Below are 15,856 nucleotides of genomic sequence, written 5' to 3'. Positions count from 1 at the left end.
TATGCATGTTATTATGTGTTCAGTTGAATTGTATATGTGTATTCCAGGGTTCAAGTTAGTCCATTACGTTTGATAATTGTATTTTGTGGATTGCGTCTGAGACAATGCTATTGTGTTGGTAATTACGTCTCAGACAATGCTCATTGTGTTTTGTTTATTGCGTTACAGACAGAGGGAAGGGGATTTTGTGTACAATTGCTGGGAAGGTTTAAATACTGTAGATACATATGATTGGCTGTGGGTGGTACCTTGCTGGAAGATGTGTATAAATCAATGCTTGTGTTAAAATAAAGTCAGTTCCTGTTTTAAACCTCAAGGTGAAGAGTCGTCTCATTCTTGGGGGAGGATTTATGGCATGCTGTCCCAGTTTGACTGCTAGGAGTGAAAACCTATTTGTATGGTTCCTATTCAACTGCCTACAGCATTCATATGCTTGAAGAGGACTTATATGCTGCTTCGGTTCGGTGATGGTGGTGTCTGCCAGAGTGCTTGGAGACCTCAGGAAACGCTAGGAGCATCCAGCAACGGAGGTACTCAGTCGGGGTGCCAGGTGATCCATCCCACTGCTGCCACCAATGTAACGGATCACCTGGCACCCCGACTGAGTACCTCCGTTGCTGGATGCTCCTAGCGTTTCCTGAGGTCTCCAAGCACTCTGGCAGACACCACCATCACCGAACCGAAGCAGCATATAAGTCCTCTTCAAGCATATGAATGCTGTAGGCAGTTGAATAGGAACCATATAAATAGGTTTTCACTCCTAGCAGTCAAACTGGGACAGCATGCCATAAATCCTCCCCCAAGAATGAGACGACTGTTCACCTTGAGGTTTAAAACAGGAACTGACTTTATTTTAACACAAGCATTGATTTATACACATCTTCCAGCAAGGTACCACCCACAGCCAATCATATGTATCTACAGTATTTAAACCTTCCCAGCAATTGTACACAAAATCCCCTTCCCTCTGTCTGTAACGCAATAAACAAAACACAATGAGCATTGTCTGAGACGTAATTACCAACACAATAGCATTGTCTCAGACGCAATCCACAAAATACAATTATCAAACGTAATGGACTAACTTGAACCCTGGAATACACATATACAATTCAACTGAACACATAATAACATGCATAGTATTTAAGACAGCCTGAATGCAATCTGCTACACAGTCTTAAAGGGGCATTGCTCCTAAAAGTCAGACATGTCCACGGATGGCCATTAAAGGGCCAGTAGCAGCAATATAAAATAGCACATGCCCAAATATTGCATTCAAACGTACCAAATCACCAGGGGCCATAGTCAGCAGGTAGGAGGCGGGTAGCCAGTCCTCTCCAATGCCCAGTGGCGAGGCGGGTTCCGCCACAAACAATGTCCCCATAGTGGCCTCCAGCATTAAAAATGTCCCTCATAGTGACCTCCAGCATTAATAATGTCCCTCATAGTGGCCTCCAACAGTAATAATGTCCCTCATAGTGGCCTCCAGCAGTAATAATGTCCCCATAGTGACCTCCAGCAGTAACAATGTCCCCATAGTGACCTCCAGCATTAATAATGTCCCTCATAGTGGCCTCCAACAGTAATAATGTCCCTCATAGTGGCCTCCAACAGTAATAATGTCCCTCATAGTGACCTCCAGCAGTAACAATGTCCCCATAGTGGCCTCCAGCATTAATAATGTCCCTCATAGTGACCTCCAGCATTAATAATGTCCATCATAGTGGCCTCCAACAGTAATAATGTCCCTCATAGTGGCCTCCAGCATTAATAATGTCCCCATAGTGACCTCGAGCAGTAACAATGTCCCCATAGTGACCTCCAGCATTAATAATGTCCATCCTAGTAGCCTCCAACAGTAATAATGTCCCTCATAGTGGCCTCCAACAGTAATAATGTCCCTCATAGTGACCTCCAGCAGTAACAATGTCCCCATAGTGGCCTCCAGCATTAATAATGTCCCCATAGTGACCTCCAGCATTAATAATGTCCATCATAGTGGCATCCAACAGTAATAATGTCCCTCATAGTTGCCTCCAACAGTAATAATGTCCCTCAAAGTGGCCTCCAACAGTAATAATGTCCCTCATAGTGACCTCCAGCAGTAATAATGTCCCCATAGTGGCCTCCAACAGTAATAATGTCCCTCATAGTGACCTCCAGCAGTAACAATGTCCCCATAGTGGCCTCCAGCATTAATAATGTCTCTCATAGTGGTCCCGAACATTAATAATGTCTCCTATAGTGTCCACTAGCAGTAATAATGTCCCCCAGAGTGGTCCCCAGCATTAATTGTATCCCCCATAGCGGCCCCCAGCATTAATAATGTCCCCCAGAGTGGTCCCCAGCATTAATTGTATCCCCCATAGTGGCCTTCAGCATTCATAATGTCCCCAAGAGTGGCCCCCAACATTAATAGTATCCCCCATAGTAGCCCCCAGCATTAAAAATGCCCAAAAAATAATAAATGACTCACCTCAGGCTACTTTCACATCTGCAGCATGGACTCCAGCAGGCTGTTCTAACGGAGAACCAGGAATTCTTCAAATCCGGAACTGCCCGCTGGACCGATTAACTATAATGGGGTAAAGTGGAGATCCGACTGTAATGCATCGAATATGGAGGGAATTGACGGGACAGAAACCGCGGTTTGTGTCCGTCTGATTCCTGGCATTCTCTGCTGGAACTGGCGACCAGATGGCAGTGCTGCAGATGTGAAAGTAAACTCATCTACTTGCACACTCAGAGGCAGTTGCTCCTCTCTTGATGCCAAAGGACTATGCTGGGAGAACGCATGGTGACATCATCACAATGGGAACGTAGGTCCTTTAGCATTAAGAGAGGAGCAACTGCCTCTGTGCGTGCAAGTGGTTGAGTGGTTGAGGTATTAATACTAACCCCTAAAAGGCCATTTTTTCACTGGCTGTTAGACGGGTGCATTCCTCTATAACGGCCATTAAAAACAGCCCCATTTATTTCAATGGCGTCCGTCTGGCCAGGAAAATGGTCAAAAATAGGACATGTCCTATTTTTTTACGTCGGTCATTCACTGGACATGTGAATAGTCCCACAGACTTCAATTGGTTCTTCAGCTATGGAGCCCCAAACCTATTGTGTAGACGTAGGGAAAAATTATATAACGCTAGCTACTTACAGCCACCACTAGGGGGACCTTAAATTGAACATATTAGTACATAGTATGCACTAAGCTCTTAAGCTCCCCCTAGTGGTGGTTGCAGGTGTCATGTATGTCTGTGCTGAGGATTTGGGGCTTTGTATCAGAAAAACTAAGCTACGATCATTGTAAAGATATATACAATTATTATTTAGGATAGAAAGTAACATCTTAAACTGGCATAATATTAAAAAGTGGGCATTAAACTTGTTTGTGGGGCATTTTAAAAATAAAAACTATTTCTACTCATGTCTAATCCACATTTCTTACTTCAGCCTCAGTAGTAACACTAGAGAAGAATAATCATTTGAAGTCAAGGACCAGCAAATATTTCTCCTTAAAGGGGTATTCCATGGTTTTACTGTTGATGGCTTTTCTTCAGGTTAGGCCATCAATATCTGATTGGTGGGGGTCCTGCACTCTGCACTTCGCACACAATTAGCTATTTTCTTGCAGCTCTGGTACTGGAAGTGGCCACAGCTCTGTCTATTGTGTATGGGGGGGAGCTGGCTACTGGAGTGGACCAGTGTTGCAGTACCCAGGTCTGTCCACTATATTGTGGATGGGTTGTGTAGTTTCGACATTGACCTCCATAGCTGATCAGCAGGGTGTGGGACCCCCGACAATTGTATATTGATGGTCTATGCTGAGCTTAGGTCATCAATAGTAAAATCCCGGAATACCCCTTTAGGACTCTTCACAACAGCATGCGTGATACTGCACAATGATTATGGTACCTGTACTGGCCAAGCATGGTCACTAATGTTAGGAATGCATCATCAGATGTTGTGGTAATTACCTGCAGAGCTTCTTCTGGGCAGAAATCCACCATGCTGCAGAATTTATATACCAATGATCCATACGCAAGGTAGGTTACTTTCCGTAGCAAAAAACCACGTCTAGACTTTACAGCCTCCAGCAAGGACTATAATGCGTAAAGAAAAATCATTAGAAAGGTCATGAGAAATGAGAGTGAGCAGAAATGAATCCCAAAATCACACTCATAGATATAGGAACATCATTCATAGGATATATACCCGCTTCAGGACACTCTGATTTTCTGTTTTTGCATTTTCGTTTTTTATACCCTGTCTTTCCAAAAGCAATGTTTCTTTAATTTTTCAATTCACATACAGGTGAAACTCGAAAAATTAGAATATCGTGCAAAAGTCCATTTATTTCAGTAAGGCCTCATGCACACGACAGTTTTTTTTCACGGTCCGCAAAAACGGGGTCCGTGGGTCCGTGATCCGTGACCGTTTTTTCGTCCGTGGGTCTTCCTTGATTTTTGGAGGATCCACGGACATGAAAAAAAAGTCGTTTTGGTGTCCGCCTGGCCGTGCGGAGCCAAACGGATCCGTCCTGAATTACAATGCAAGTCAATGGGGACGGATCCGTTTGATGTTGACACAATATGGTGCCATTTCAAACGGATCCGTCCCCATTGACTTTCAATGTAAAGTCTGGAGTTCTTTTATACCATCGGATTGGAGTTTTCTCCAATCCGATGGTATATTTTAACTTGAAGCGTCCCCATCACCATGGGAACGCCTCTATGTTAGAATATACTGTCGGATATGAGCTACTTCGTGAACCTCAGATCCGACAGTATATTCTAACACAGAGGCGTTCCCATGGTGATGGGGACGCTTCAGGTTAGAATACACTACAAACTTTGTACAAGACTGCCCCCTGCTGCCTGGCAGCACCCGATCTCTTACTGGGGGATATGATAGCACAATTAACCCCTTTAGGTGCGGCACCTAAAGGGGTTAATTGTACTATCATATTCCCCTGTAAGAGATCAGGGCTGCCAGGCAGCAGGGGGCAGCCCCCCCCTCCCCAGTTTGAATATCGTTGGTGGCACAGTGTGCCCCCACCATCGCCCCCCCTCCCTCTATTGTATTAAATCGTTGGTGGCACAGTGTGCCAACCACCATCGGCCCCCCTCCCTCCCTCTATTGTATTAAATTGTTGGTGGCACAGTGTGCCAACCACCATCGGCCCCCCTCCCTCCCTCTATTGTATTAAATCGTTGGTGGCACAGTGTGCCAACCACCATCGCCCCCCCCCCCCTCCCTCTATAGCAGTAACATTGGTGGCAGTGTGCGGTCTCAACAGTAGAAGATTCATACTTACCTGCTTGCTGCTGCGATGTCTGTGTCCGGCCGGGAGCTCCTCCTACTGGTAAGTGAAAGGTCTGTGCGGCGCATTGCTAAAGAACTGTCACTTACCAGTAGGAGGAGCTCCCGGCCGTTCACAGACATCGCAGCAGCAAGCAGGTAAGTATGAATCTTCTACTGTTGAGACCGCACACTGCCACCAATGTTACTGCTATAGAGGGGGGGGGGGGGCGATGGTGGTTGGCACACTGTGCCACCAACGATTTAATACAATAGAGGGAGGGAGGGGGGGGCGATGGTGGGGGCACACCAGGGGCTGACTGGCAACTTTTGGCCCAGGGGGCAAGTAACACGCAGAGCCCCACTGAGCCCCCCTCCTGCTTACCCATTTCCCCTGCCTCCTCCTGACCCCCCCCCTTGACACTTTCGTCAGCCATGTAAATTACAACACAGGAAAACAAAATAAACTAAGGATGCTCCGATATATCAGCCGCCGAAACATATCAGCCGAAAATTGCATTTTTGGTATAATGCCGAAAGTGTAATTTTCTGGCTGATACAGTGTTGCATCCGTGTATTCTCTCCTCCCCGCTGGGCGCTGCTCTGTGTCTCCCCCCCCCCCCCCAATGACACCTGATGACTTTTGCAGAAGAAACTGTATATTGTGGGGCACGGTATATGCTATGTGTGTATAACATAAACATATTTCATATGAAAACTTACAATTACTTGGCTTGGCCCTTGGGGATCTCGGACACCTCCACACTTTGGCCGGGGGCTCGGCGGAGCTGATGTGTTTCATCCTAATGAGAAAAATATCATAAGGATTTGGAGAAGGGGCAGAGGGATAGCAGAGCAGGGAGAGGCTGGGGCTGCTACTAGGGGCTCATACCATGGGGGAGTAATAAAGCCCACCATAATGCTCCCTTCCCAGTAGTAATAATTCTCCTTATAATAGACAGTGCCAAAAATACACCCTTGTAATGTCCCCAGTTGAGCTAATGTCCCCATAGTGCCCCCTATAATCTGCCAGTAGCCAATAGGCCGCCCTATAATCTGCCAGTAGCCAATAGGCCGCCCTATAATCTGCCAGTAGCCATAGGCCCCCCTATAATGTGCCAGTAGCCATAGGCCCCTCTATAATGTGCCAGTAGCCATAGCCCCCCCATATAATGTGCCAGTACCCATAGCCCCCCATATAATGTGCCAGTAGCTATAGGCCCCCCTATAATGTGCCAGTACCCATAGCCCCCCTATATAATGTGCCAGTAGCCATACCCCCCCATAATGTGCCAGTAGCCATAGCCCCCCTATAATGTGCCAGTAGCCAGATAGGGCCCCCCTATAATGTGCCAGTAGCCAGATAGGGCACCACTATAATGTGCCAGTAGCCATATAGGGCCCCCCTATAATGTGCCAGTAGCCATATAGGGCCCCCCTATAATGTGCCAGTAGTCATAGCCCTCCCTATAATGTGCCAGTAGCCATATCCCCCCTAATGTGCCAGTAGCCATAGCCCCCCTATAATGTGCCAGTAGCCAGATAGGGCCCCCCTATAATGTGCCAGTAGCCATATAGGACCCCCCTATAATGTGCCAGTAGCCATATAGAGACCCCCCTATAATGTGCCAGTAGCCCATAGGCCCCCCACTATAATGTGCCAGTAGCCAGAGAGGGCCCCCCTATAATGTGGCAGTAGCCCATAGGCCCCCCCACTATAATATTCCAGTAGCCAGAGAGGGCCCCCCTATAATGTGCCAGTAGCCAGATAGGGCCCCCCTATAATGTGCAAGTAGCCAGATAGGGCCCCCCCTATAATGTGCCAGTAGCCAGTAGCCAGATAGGCCCCCCTATCAGTGACAGAAATGAGAAGAAGGAAAAAAAGCCAGTCAGACTTATACTTACCTCCTACCTCCAGCACCTTCACTGAAATACTCCCGTCCCGCCTCCAGCGCTGCTGTCGATGTACCTTACTTTACGGCCGCGTAGCGGCTCAGTCAGGCGGTGCGATGACATCATCGCGTCGCCTGCGCCGGTCCGGCGGCCTCTCTGATAGGCTGCCGGCCGCACGCCTCCCCCGCTCCCCGTCTCCCTCCGCAGGCTGCAGTGACATATCATTCTGGCCCAGCCGGCCGGGACAATGAGCTGACAGAGAGGCCCGGGGGGCAATTGCCCCCCTGCCCCCCGGCCCAGTCCGCCCCTGGGGCACACTGTGCCACCAACGATATTCAAACTGGGGAGGGGGGGGGGTCTGCCCCCTGCTGCCTGGCAGCCCTGATCTCTTACAGGGGAATATGATAGTACAATTAAACCCTTTAGGTGCCGCACCTGAAGGGGTTAATTGTGCTATCATATCCCCCTGTAAGAGATCGGGTGCTGCCAGGCAGCAGGGGGCAGTCTTGTACAAAGTTTGCAGTGTATTCTAACTAGAAGCGTCCCCATCACCATGGGAACGCTTCTGTGTTAGAATATACTGTCGGAAATGAGTTTTCACGAAGTGAAAACTTAGATCAGAAAAAGCTTTTATGCAGACGGATCTTCGGATCCGTCTGTATGAAAGCAACCTACGGCCACGGATCACGGACATGGATGCCAATCTTGTGTGCATCCGTGTTCTTTCACGGACCCATTGACTTGAATGGGTCCGTGAACCGTTGTCCGTCAAAAAAATAGGACAGGTCATATTTTTTTGACGGACAGGATACACGGATCACGGCCTCGGCTGCAAAACGGTGCATTTTCCGATTTTTCCACGGACCCATTGAAAGTCAATGGGTCCGCGAAAAAAAATGGAAAACGGCACAACGGCCACGGATGCACACAACGGTCGTGTGCATGAGGCCTAATGCAAATTAAAAGGAATTGCATTAATGCAGCTTAAAATTTTGGGAAAAGGTTCAATATTCTAGGCTCAAAGTGTCACACTGTAGTCAGCTAATGAATCCATACCCCCCTGAGCAAAGGGGACCTCAAAATTGTGAGTTTGGGGTTTTATAAGCTGTAAGCCATATTCATCCAAATTATAACAAATAAAGGCTTGAAATATCTCACTGCCTGTAATGAGTCTCATATAATAGTTTCACATTTTAAGTTGCATTACTGAAATAAATGAAATTTGCTTGATATTCAAATTTTTCGAGTTTCACCTGTAGCTGTATGATGGCTTGTTCTCTTGCTGAACAAGTTATACTTTCTAATGGCACCATTTCAAATTGCATACAATATAATAGGAACCTGGAAAAAATCTAATTGGGTGGAACGGAAAAACAAACAAACCAAAAAACGCAATTCTGTCACAGTTTTATGGCTTTCGTTTTTGTGGCATACCATACTGACCTGTTCTGTCATTCTCCGAGTCAGTACAATTATAACAATACCACATTTATAGAGTTTTTATTTTTGTTTCAATACATAAAAAAATTAAATCTTTGACAAAAAAATTATTTTCTTTGCATCGTCATATTCTGACCTCCATATATATATTTTTTAATTGTTATGTCTAGAGAGCTGTGCGAGGGTTCTACTTTTGTGGTGCCAACTTTAGTTTATATTGATGCCATTTTGGATTGTGTATGAGCTTTTGATCATATTTATGAAATTTTTTGGGGAGCATAAGTAACAAAAATTGGCAAATCAGCATTTTTTTTTCGTTGTGGCATTCACTGTATGGGATTCATACATTTATATTTTAATAGTATGGACATTTTGGAACATGACAATGCCTATGATTTTTATATGTTATTGTTCATCTATTTTTATTTTTAATATGGCGATTTGAATTTGTACAATTTAAAAAAATATATTTTTAAAAAATTTTTTTAAGTAACCTTAGTAGAATTGAACATACAATTGACAGATCACTTCTTCCATAGACTGCGAAAAATTACCATTGCAACCTATGAGAGATTCAACACAGACAGGGCTCCATTGGAACATCACTGTGGTAAGCCTTTGAGCCTCTAGTAGGCTACCACAGCAAATGAACGGCTCATCCGCTCTACACTTGGATGAGCTGTTTGGAGCACAGCGCTCCCAGTAAAAAAGCCTCTCAGATGCAGTGGTAAAATGTGTGCAGTGTTAAATGTCTATGATCGACATTATCGCCGATCACAGACATTGCCTCTGGGTGTCTGCTGGAGCAGCTATGGCGCCCACTCAGCTTATGAGTGGACACCATGTCTAACTTCTGCTGTACATTTACAAAGGCTTTACAGTCAAGAAGACCCATGAATCAAGAACGTTTGCCAAAATTGTGGCTACTTAGATTGGAAAGAAAGAAGCTCAAGGAGGACTTCATTACTATATAGCAATATATCCATGGTCAATATAGAGAACTCAGTCAGTAGCCATAAAAAGGGGTCATCTACTATGTCTACAGAAAAGAAGATGTCACCATCATTATAGACAGAATTCTTTACTGTAAGAGCAGTGAGACTATGGAGCGCTCATCCAGAGGAGGCTGCGATTATTATTATTATTATTGACTTGAATTAAAAGATCCCTGAATGCCTTTAAAGATATAATATTACAAGGTAATGGAACTGGGTTATTGGAGATAGGATACTGACCCAAGGTTTTTTTTGGGAGTCCAAATTTGGAGTCAGAAAGGAATTTTTTTTTCTCCTAAGATGAGGAAAATTCAGAGAGGGAGAACATACAAACTCAATGCAAATTCCTAAAAATGACTCCAGCATCCAAAATGTTGTGCTGATTAATTTCATGATATATCTATAAAGGGGAGCTCTATCTAACATATATAAAGCTGGCTGCTTGCAGCAAACGCTAACCACATACGGATTTAAACAGCTAGTATTAACCCAGAGGAAGCTCTATTAAAAGGGTTCTCCAGGACTAGAAAAAGATGGCTGCTTTCTTCCTATAACAGCCCCTACACCTGTCCATGGGTGGAATCTGGTATTAAAGCTTAGCCCTATTCCCTTCAATGGAGCTGAGCTGCAATACCAGACATGACCTGTGGACAGGTGCGGGGCTGTTTTGGGAAGTCTTGGACAACCCCTTCAATCTCTATGCAGTAGACTCTTGCTAGTTGGGGCTGCAGATAGTAGCCATGATAGTGTTATGATCAGTGTGCTGGGGCCCGTAGCAGTCAGTTACCCTGCCACTATGATGCTATAATTCAGCAGTAGAAAGAAAGTAGAGAGAACTACAAAGTGTGACTTTCAAGAATTCAGTTTAGATGAACTACGACATGATGTTCAGTACCTTAGCTTCTGCTATTGCTTCCCGATCCGCTTTAATTAAATGTAAAGCCAGTGGTACAGCCTGTGCTGCTTCAAACTCGCTGAGTTCTCGGAGCTTCACTTTTAAAAACCTTAGTGACAAATGATTACCGATGGCTGGAACTGCATCTAAAAACCAGCGTCTGCAAAGAAAAGACACAAAGGACACTCTGAAAAATAGATATAGTAAAATTCTGTCAACTGGACCTCATAGGCACAAAGATTAGCAGATATCCCTCACTAGGAAGAATGGGGAACCTTCAAGTGTAATACTTAATTTCCCCTGCGGGAGTGATGTGGGGAAATTAAATCCTTCCTGACTATTCTCCTGACTATTGCACCTGCACCCAGCTCTTCTATTCCGTTGTGTCATACTGGTTACTTGTTTTGACCCAGACATAGTCTTAAAACGGTGTAGCTCAGGGGAAAGTCCTCATATACATGAGCTCCTTGCTCTCCCCCTTCTAATTTCTTACTGTATACAGTAGAAGAAGAGAGCTGTCAATCATGCATGGGCTGGTGGGAGCAGACACAGCCAAGGGTGTATCTATAGGGGGTGCAGAGGTAGCAGTCGTTACCAGGCCCAGGAGCCGGAGGGGGCCCGAAGATCCTTCTGCCACATAAGAAGACACAGGTATTATAGAGAGTGCATGCCGGCCTTTACACCTCTGGCTGGAGGGAAAAGGTTAGGTCAAGAATTAGGCATTGGGGTAAAGGGGGGGGGGGGCGTTTCAATTTTTGCCTCAGGCAGCACGAAGGCTATGTGCTTTCCTATCCCTGGCCACAAAGCACTGAGGGAAGGGGGGGCCTAAGATGAACTCTTGCCCCAGGGCCCATGAGCCTTTAGCTACGTCCCTGGACACAGCTCCTGACTATCAGGACACCAGTGCTGGGCAATTTGCAAGTAAGCCATTGCATCTCCGCCAAGCACGCCAGTTTTTTTTTTTTTTTTTTAATGGGGGGCAGGCAAAAAGGCGCTGCCAGGTCCTTCTGGCGGCCTCTTATCTCCTGCAGGAACAAAGGATCGGGGAAGTTTTTGCTTACTCTTATATTTTCCATCACAGGAGAGTTTGGACACATCCATGCACACTAATATATCAATCTTGCCACTTTAGGGTTAAATTGCTCTTTGGTCTGAAAAACTTTCATGTGATTCTTTGATTTTTCTTAGAATAATCAGTGATCGAGAAATGCAACTGCAATATGGCAGAAGACGTTATCCATCCAAGTACATCAAATACATCTAGACGTGCGGCGGCGTACATTCACTTGAGCTGCAGTACCTCAGCACTGCCACTACACAGCGCATGGAGCTGTCTTCTTCTACTCTGTTCACTGTTTTCTACTCTGTTCACTGTTTTCTACTCTGTTCACTGTGGCTTAAAACAGCTGATGGGTCGGGGGGGGGGCCAGGTGTCGGACCCCCACTGAGGATAGACCATCAACACATTTAAATGTCTTTGATGTATGCCAAGATGTATTTGATGTACTTTCATATACTGTGTAACATCTTCTGCTGTGCCTTCTGTGCATGAATGCTCTTTTTATTGTAGTACACAGTGTACGAAGATGGCGGAAACATCTTTTTGGTAGGGGCGCCACCGAACTGAGGATAGGTCATCAATACTTGGAAAACGCCTTTCAAGGAGGGACAAAAAATAAAGTTCCTTATGCGATTAAAATTTACAAGGAAACAAGGAAAGGTCAAAGGTCAAGGTCACACAAACGAACTAACGCAGGATTCTAGTTTGTCCTACGAAATGCCGTCTAAAAAAATAAACTCTATTAGGTCTCATAAAAGTATGTGCTGGAATACGGGATAACTTGGATATTACTGGAATACCCCTTTAAGTGACAAAAACATTGGGAGAAGAAATATTTTTTTCTAGTCGTCTTATTGATTTATTTTTAGAGACATTCGTTATTCATTCCGTCATAATAGAGAGTCCTCCCCTGCATAACGGAAACGGGATGGATCCGTTTTGCAGCCCATAGACTTCTATTATGACGGAATTAATAACGGAATGCCTCTAAAGGCATTGTCGTATGCATTCCGTCATAGAATTGCGTTATGGTTCGTGGTAACGGAATCCATAACGCAATTCACCCTTTACCAGTAAACGAAGCGTGAACGAATTTCAAAATATGAAATTCGCTCATCTTTATTTTCAGTAATAAGGTTGTTAACCCTACATGGCACGTATGTACAGTATAAGGATATCCCATTGCCTGACCCAATTGAACTGTGATATGGTCAAGTTTTATTTAACCTCAAACTAATAAAAAAAATGAAAAATAAAAATTTGCTAGCATGCATGATACTAATTTTCGATTTTACCTGTAATGAGTCCTTCCAGAATATTGTTTCCATAAGCTTTCGAGATGTTCATAGTCTGATACTCGCAAAAGATGCACCATTTCCATATACTTCTCTGGAGATGACAAAGACGACGGTCCTACAATGTGTTGTACTAACTGATGCATACGTTCATTAATCTGTAAGAGAACAGAACATAATTGTTCAAGATGGTTAAAGAGGTATTTCAGGATTTTACTATTGATGGTCTATCCTCAGGAAAGGACATTGATATCTGATCAGTGTGGGTCCGACACCCCGTATCACCACTGATCAGCTGTTACCTGGTAGTTCTGGCAATGGAAGTGGCGGAACTACACATCTCCGTCTATTGTGTAGTGGACCGAGCTGGTTACTGCGGCTCCATCTGCTATATAGTAGACAGAAACTGTCACCTACAGCTGAAACTCGAAAAATTTTAATATTTATTTCAGTAATGCAACTTAAAAGGTGAAGCTAACATATGAGACTCATTACAGGCAAAGCGAGCTATTTTAAGCCTTTATTTGTTATAATTTGGATGATTATGGATTTCCGCTTATGAAAACCCCAAAGTCAAAATCTCAGGTCCCCTTTGCTCAGGGGGTCTGGATTAATTAGCTGACTAGAGTGTGACACTTGGATCCTAGAATATTAAACCTTTTCGCAAAATTCTAATTTTAAGCCGCATTAATGCAATTCGTTTTAATTTGCATTACTGAAATAAATGAACTTTTCCTCGATATTCTAATTTTTCGAGTTTCACCTGTATAGTAGACAGAACCTACGTCCCCTGCCGGAGCTACTCTACGGCTGGTTGTTGGGGTGTCAGATCAGATATTTACTATCTATAGAAATATTAATATCCTGGAATATGATGTTATTTTTAACATATCCAATGTATCCTACAACTGACCACAGATGACTGGTTCAATCGTCATTAACTCTTACAATCCCAACAACCGTGCACAATAGATTTGTGCAGCAATTGTCTATCGTACCAGTGGCAAAAATACATAAATTGTCACATACACAGTCGAGTCCCATTATTATGGCCAATTCTTTACTTTCAACGTCGGCAGCTTGTAGCTCGTGAAGGAAAGTTACGTGTCGTGAGCGGGCTTGGTGGGTATATAATGTGTGCAATAGGCTGTCTGCACACATATACCTTGTTACTGTCAGAGTTGCTAAAAGGGATTATTTTTGGTTTTCGGACCAAGGGTGGCTGTATTTCTGAAACTTTGTGAACTGTTCTCTACTGCTGTGGTGAAAGTGTATGGGGAGTGGGCAAATGGCACCATTGTTAGGAAACTGTGGTGCACCTCATGTCATTGATGTGAATGTCAGCTATGATAGTGTGCGAGGGTGGACGACACACTACAGTGGAGCATCTCACTGAACCAGGGGCTATCAGACGTGTGTCTAATACAACAGCTACCCTACTGTGTATGGGACTCCAAAGCAGAAGGATGGTCACTGCACCTCTGCTAATGAAGTTGCATCAGCAGAACAGACTTTAATTTTTGGGGCAGTATCGTAATTGAATCTCCAGGGTTGTCTTCTCCAATGAGTCACTTTCTCTGCTTCATGGAATGGATGGACTTTGGCTTGTCCGTAGAGATACATCAGAAAACAAACATCCAGCAACCATTGCTGGAGGTGGCAGCATTATGGTCTGGAGAAGGTTTTCACAGCATTCTCTGGGCCACTCATCCATGTGGAAGCCACTGATTTGGGTAGGAATCCATCCTTGCAGATCACATACACCCATACATGGTGATTGTTTTCCCTGAAGCAGTTGGGATCTTCCAGCAAGATAATGTGACATGTCACACAACTAGAAATGTCCAGTATTGGTTAGAAGTGCATGACCAAGGCTTCCAAGTACTACCCTTCCCCCCCCAATTCCCAGACTTAAATCCAATTGAGCATCTGTGGAACCATCTCGATCCTCGTGTTCGCTCTATGGAACCCCCCCCCATGTACCCTTCAGCAGATGGCGGATGCACTGCAGTCATTATGGCTCCAGATACCTGTGACAACCTACCAGTCACCCCCAGTCCGTCTAGCTGCTGTCTGTCCTGCACTCTGGATATTAGCTACTGGTGAAAAATATATGATTGCACTGTGTATAAGGTCATATTGACCTAAATGTCCGCTGGTCTGCCAAAGTAGAGCTGGCAGAGACCCTTAAACTGTTGACTTAACAGTTAATTTTTTTTTATTAGAAGACTGTGTTGTGTCTGTAGCTTTACAGTAGATAAGGGTTTATACTACGTTACATTTATCGCCTTTTATTCACAATTATATGTCACTTATAAGGGCAGCGAGCGTGGCTGTCCCCAGGCAAGCTGCATTGCCATTTCACACAGACGCCAATTATATGTAATTTTTCTTTTTGTTTTAATGGAAGAAAATGCATAGTGCATTGAAATACGAAGAATGGTCTGCATATTCCTGGCAGTCACGTACCTGGCTTTCTGTGTTTTTTGTTCTTAACAAGTGAATAGGAGTTTGAATCAGTTTCCTCTCAAAGTGATAGCGCAGTGACTCTTTGGTAATATAGTCATTATTCTCCGGGGTCGAATGAATCTGCTCTTGAACTGCTTGTAACACAAGTCTCTGCCTGCGAACAATGATATGAATCGTGTGCAGTATTATATAGGAATTTCTACACCCTGAATAAAACAAGCTCCTCTGCTGCACAGTGGTGGATTTGCTTCTTTGTTAGAGACTCAGTATTTTCCATTTAAATATGGGGCTGCTGCTAGAACTCAGGCGTGCGCTTTATTCTACAATACAATCTAGGGCAGGATTCATCCAAAGCATTTTTGCTAAACTGGGTTAAAGTAGATGACAGGGATTTGAATAGTTTTGCTTCGAATTATATGGTACTCTGCGGTTGGTCTTGAAACACCTTTTCTCATTTCTTATACATTTATCTACAGCAAGCTAGATAATGTTAAAGGGGTTGTCTCGCAGA

General features: G+C 44.4%; 1 protein-coding gene across 1 annotated transcript in view; it reads right to left on the bottom strand.

Moving 5' to 3' along the window:
* The window catches only part of LOC122943587 (vitellogenin-1-like), a 120,582-nt gene that overhangs the window by 91,049 nt on the left and 13,677 nt on the right, over positions 1-15,856 (bottom strand). The window contains exons 4-7 of the mRNA XM_044301448.1: positions 15,346-15,499; positions 12,877-13,034; positions 10,522-10,681; positions 3,975-4,100 (exon numbers count right to left, since the gene is read on the bottom strand). Coding sequence (XP_044157383.1) covers positions 3,975-4,100; positions 10,522-10,681; positions 12,877-13,034; positions 15,346-15,499 — 598 coding nt within the window. The remainder of the gene's footprint in view (positions 1-3,974; positions 4,101-10,521; positions 10,682-12,876; positions 13,035-15,345; positions 15,500-15,856) is intronic.

This window comes from Bufo gargarizans, chromosome 7 (genome assembly GCF_014858855.1).
Source record: "Bufo gargarizans isolate SCDJY-AF-19 chromosome 7, ASM1485885v1, whole genome shotgun sequence".
Classification (NCBI taxonomy): domain Eukaryota; kingdom Metazoa; phylum Chordata; class Amphibia; order Anura; family Bufonidae; genus Bufo; species Bufo gargarizans.
The sequence above is the reverse complement of the archived record's forward strand: the minus strand, read 5'-3'. Positions and strand labels throughout refer to the sequence as shown.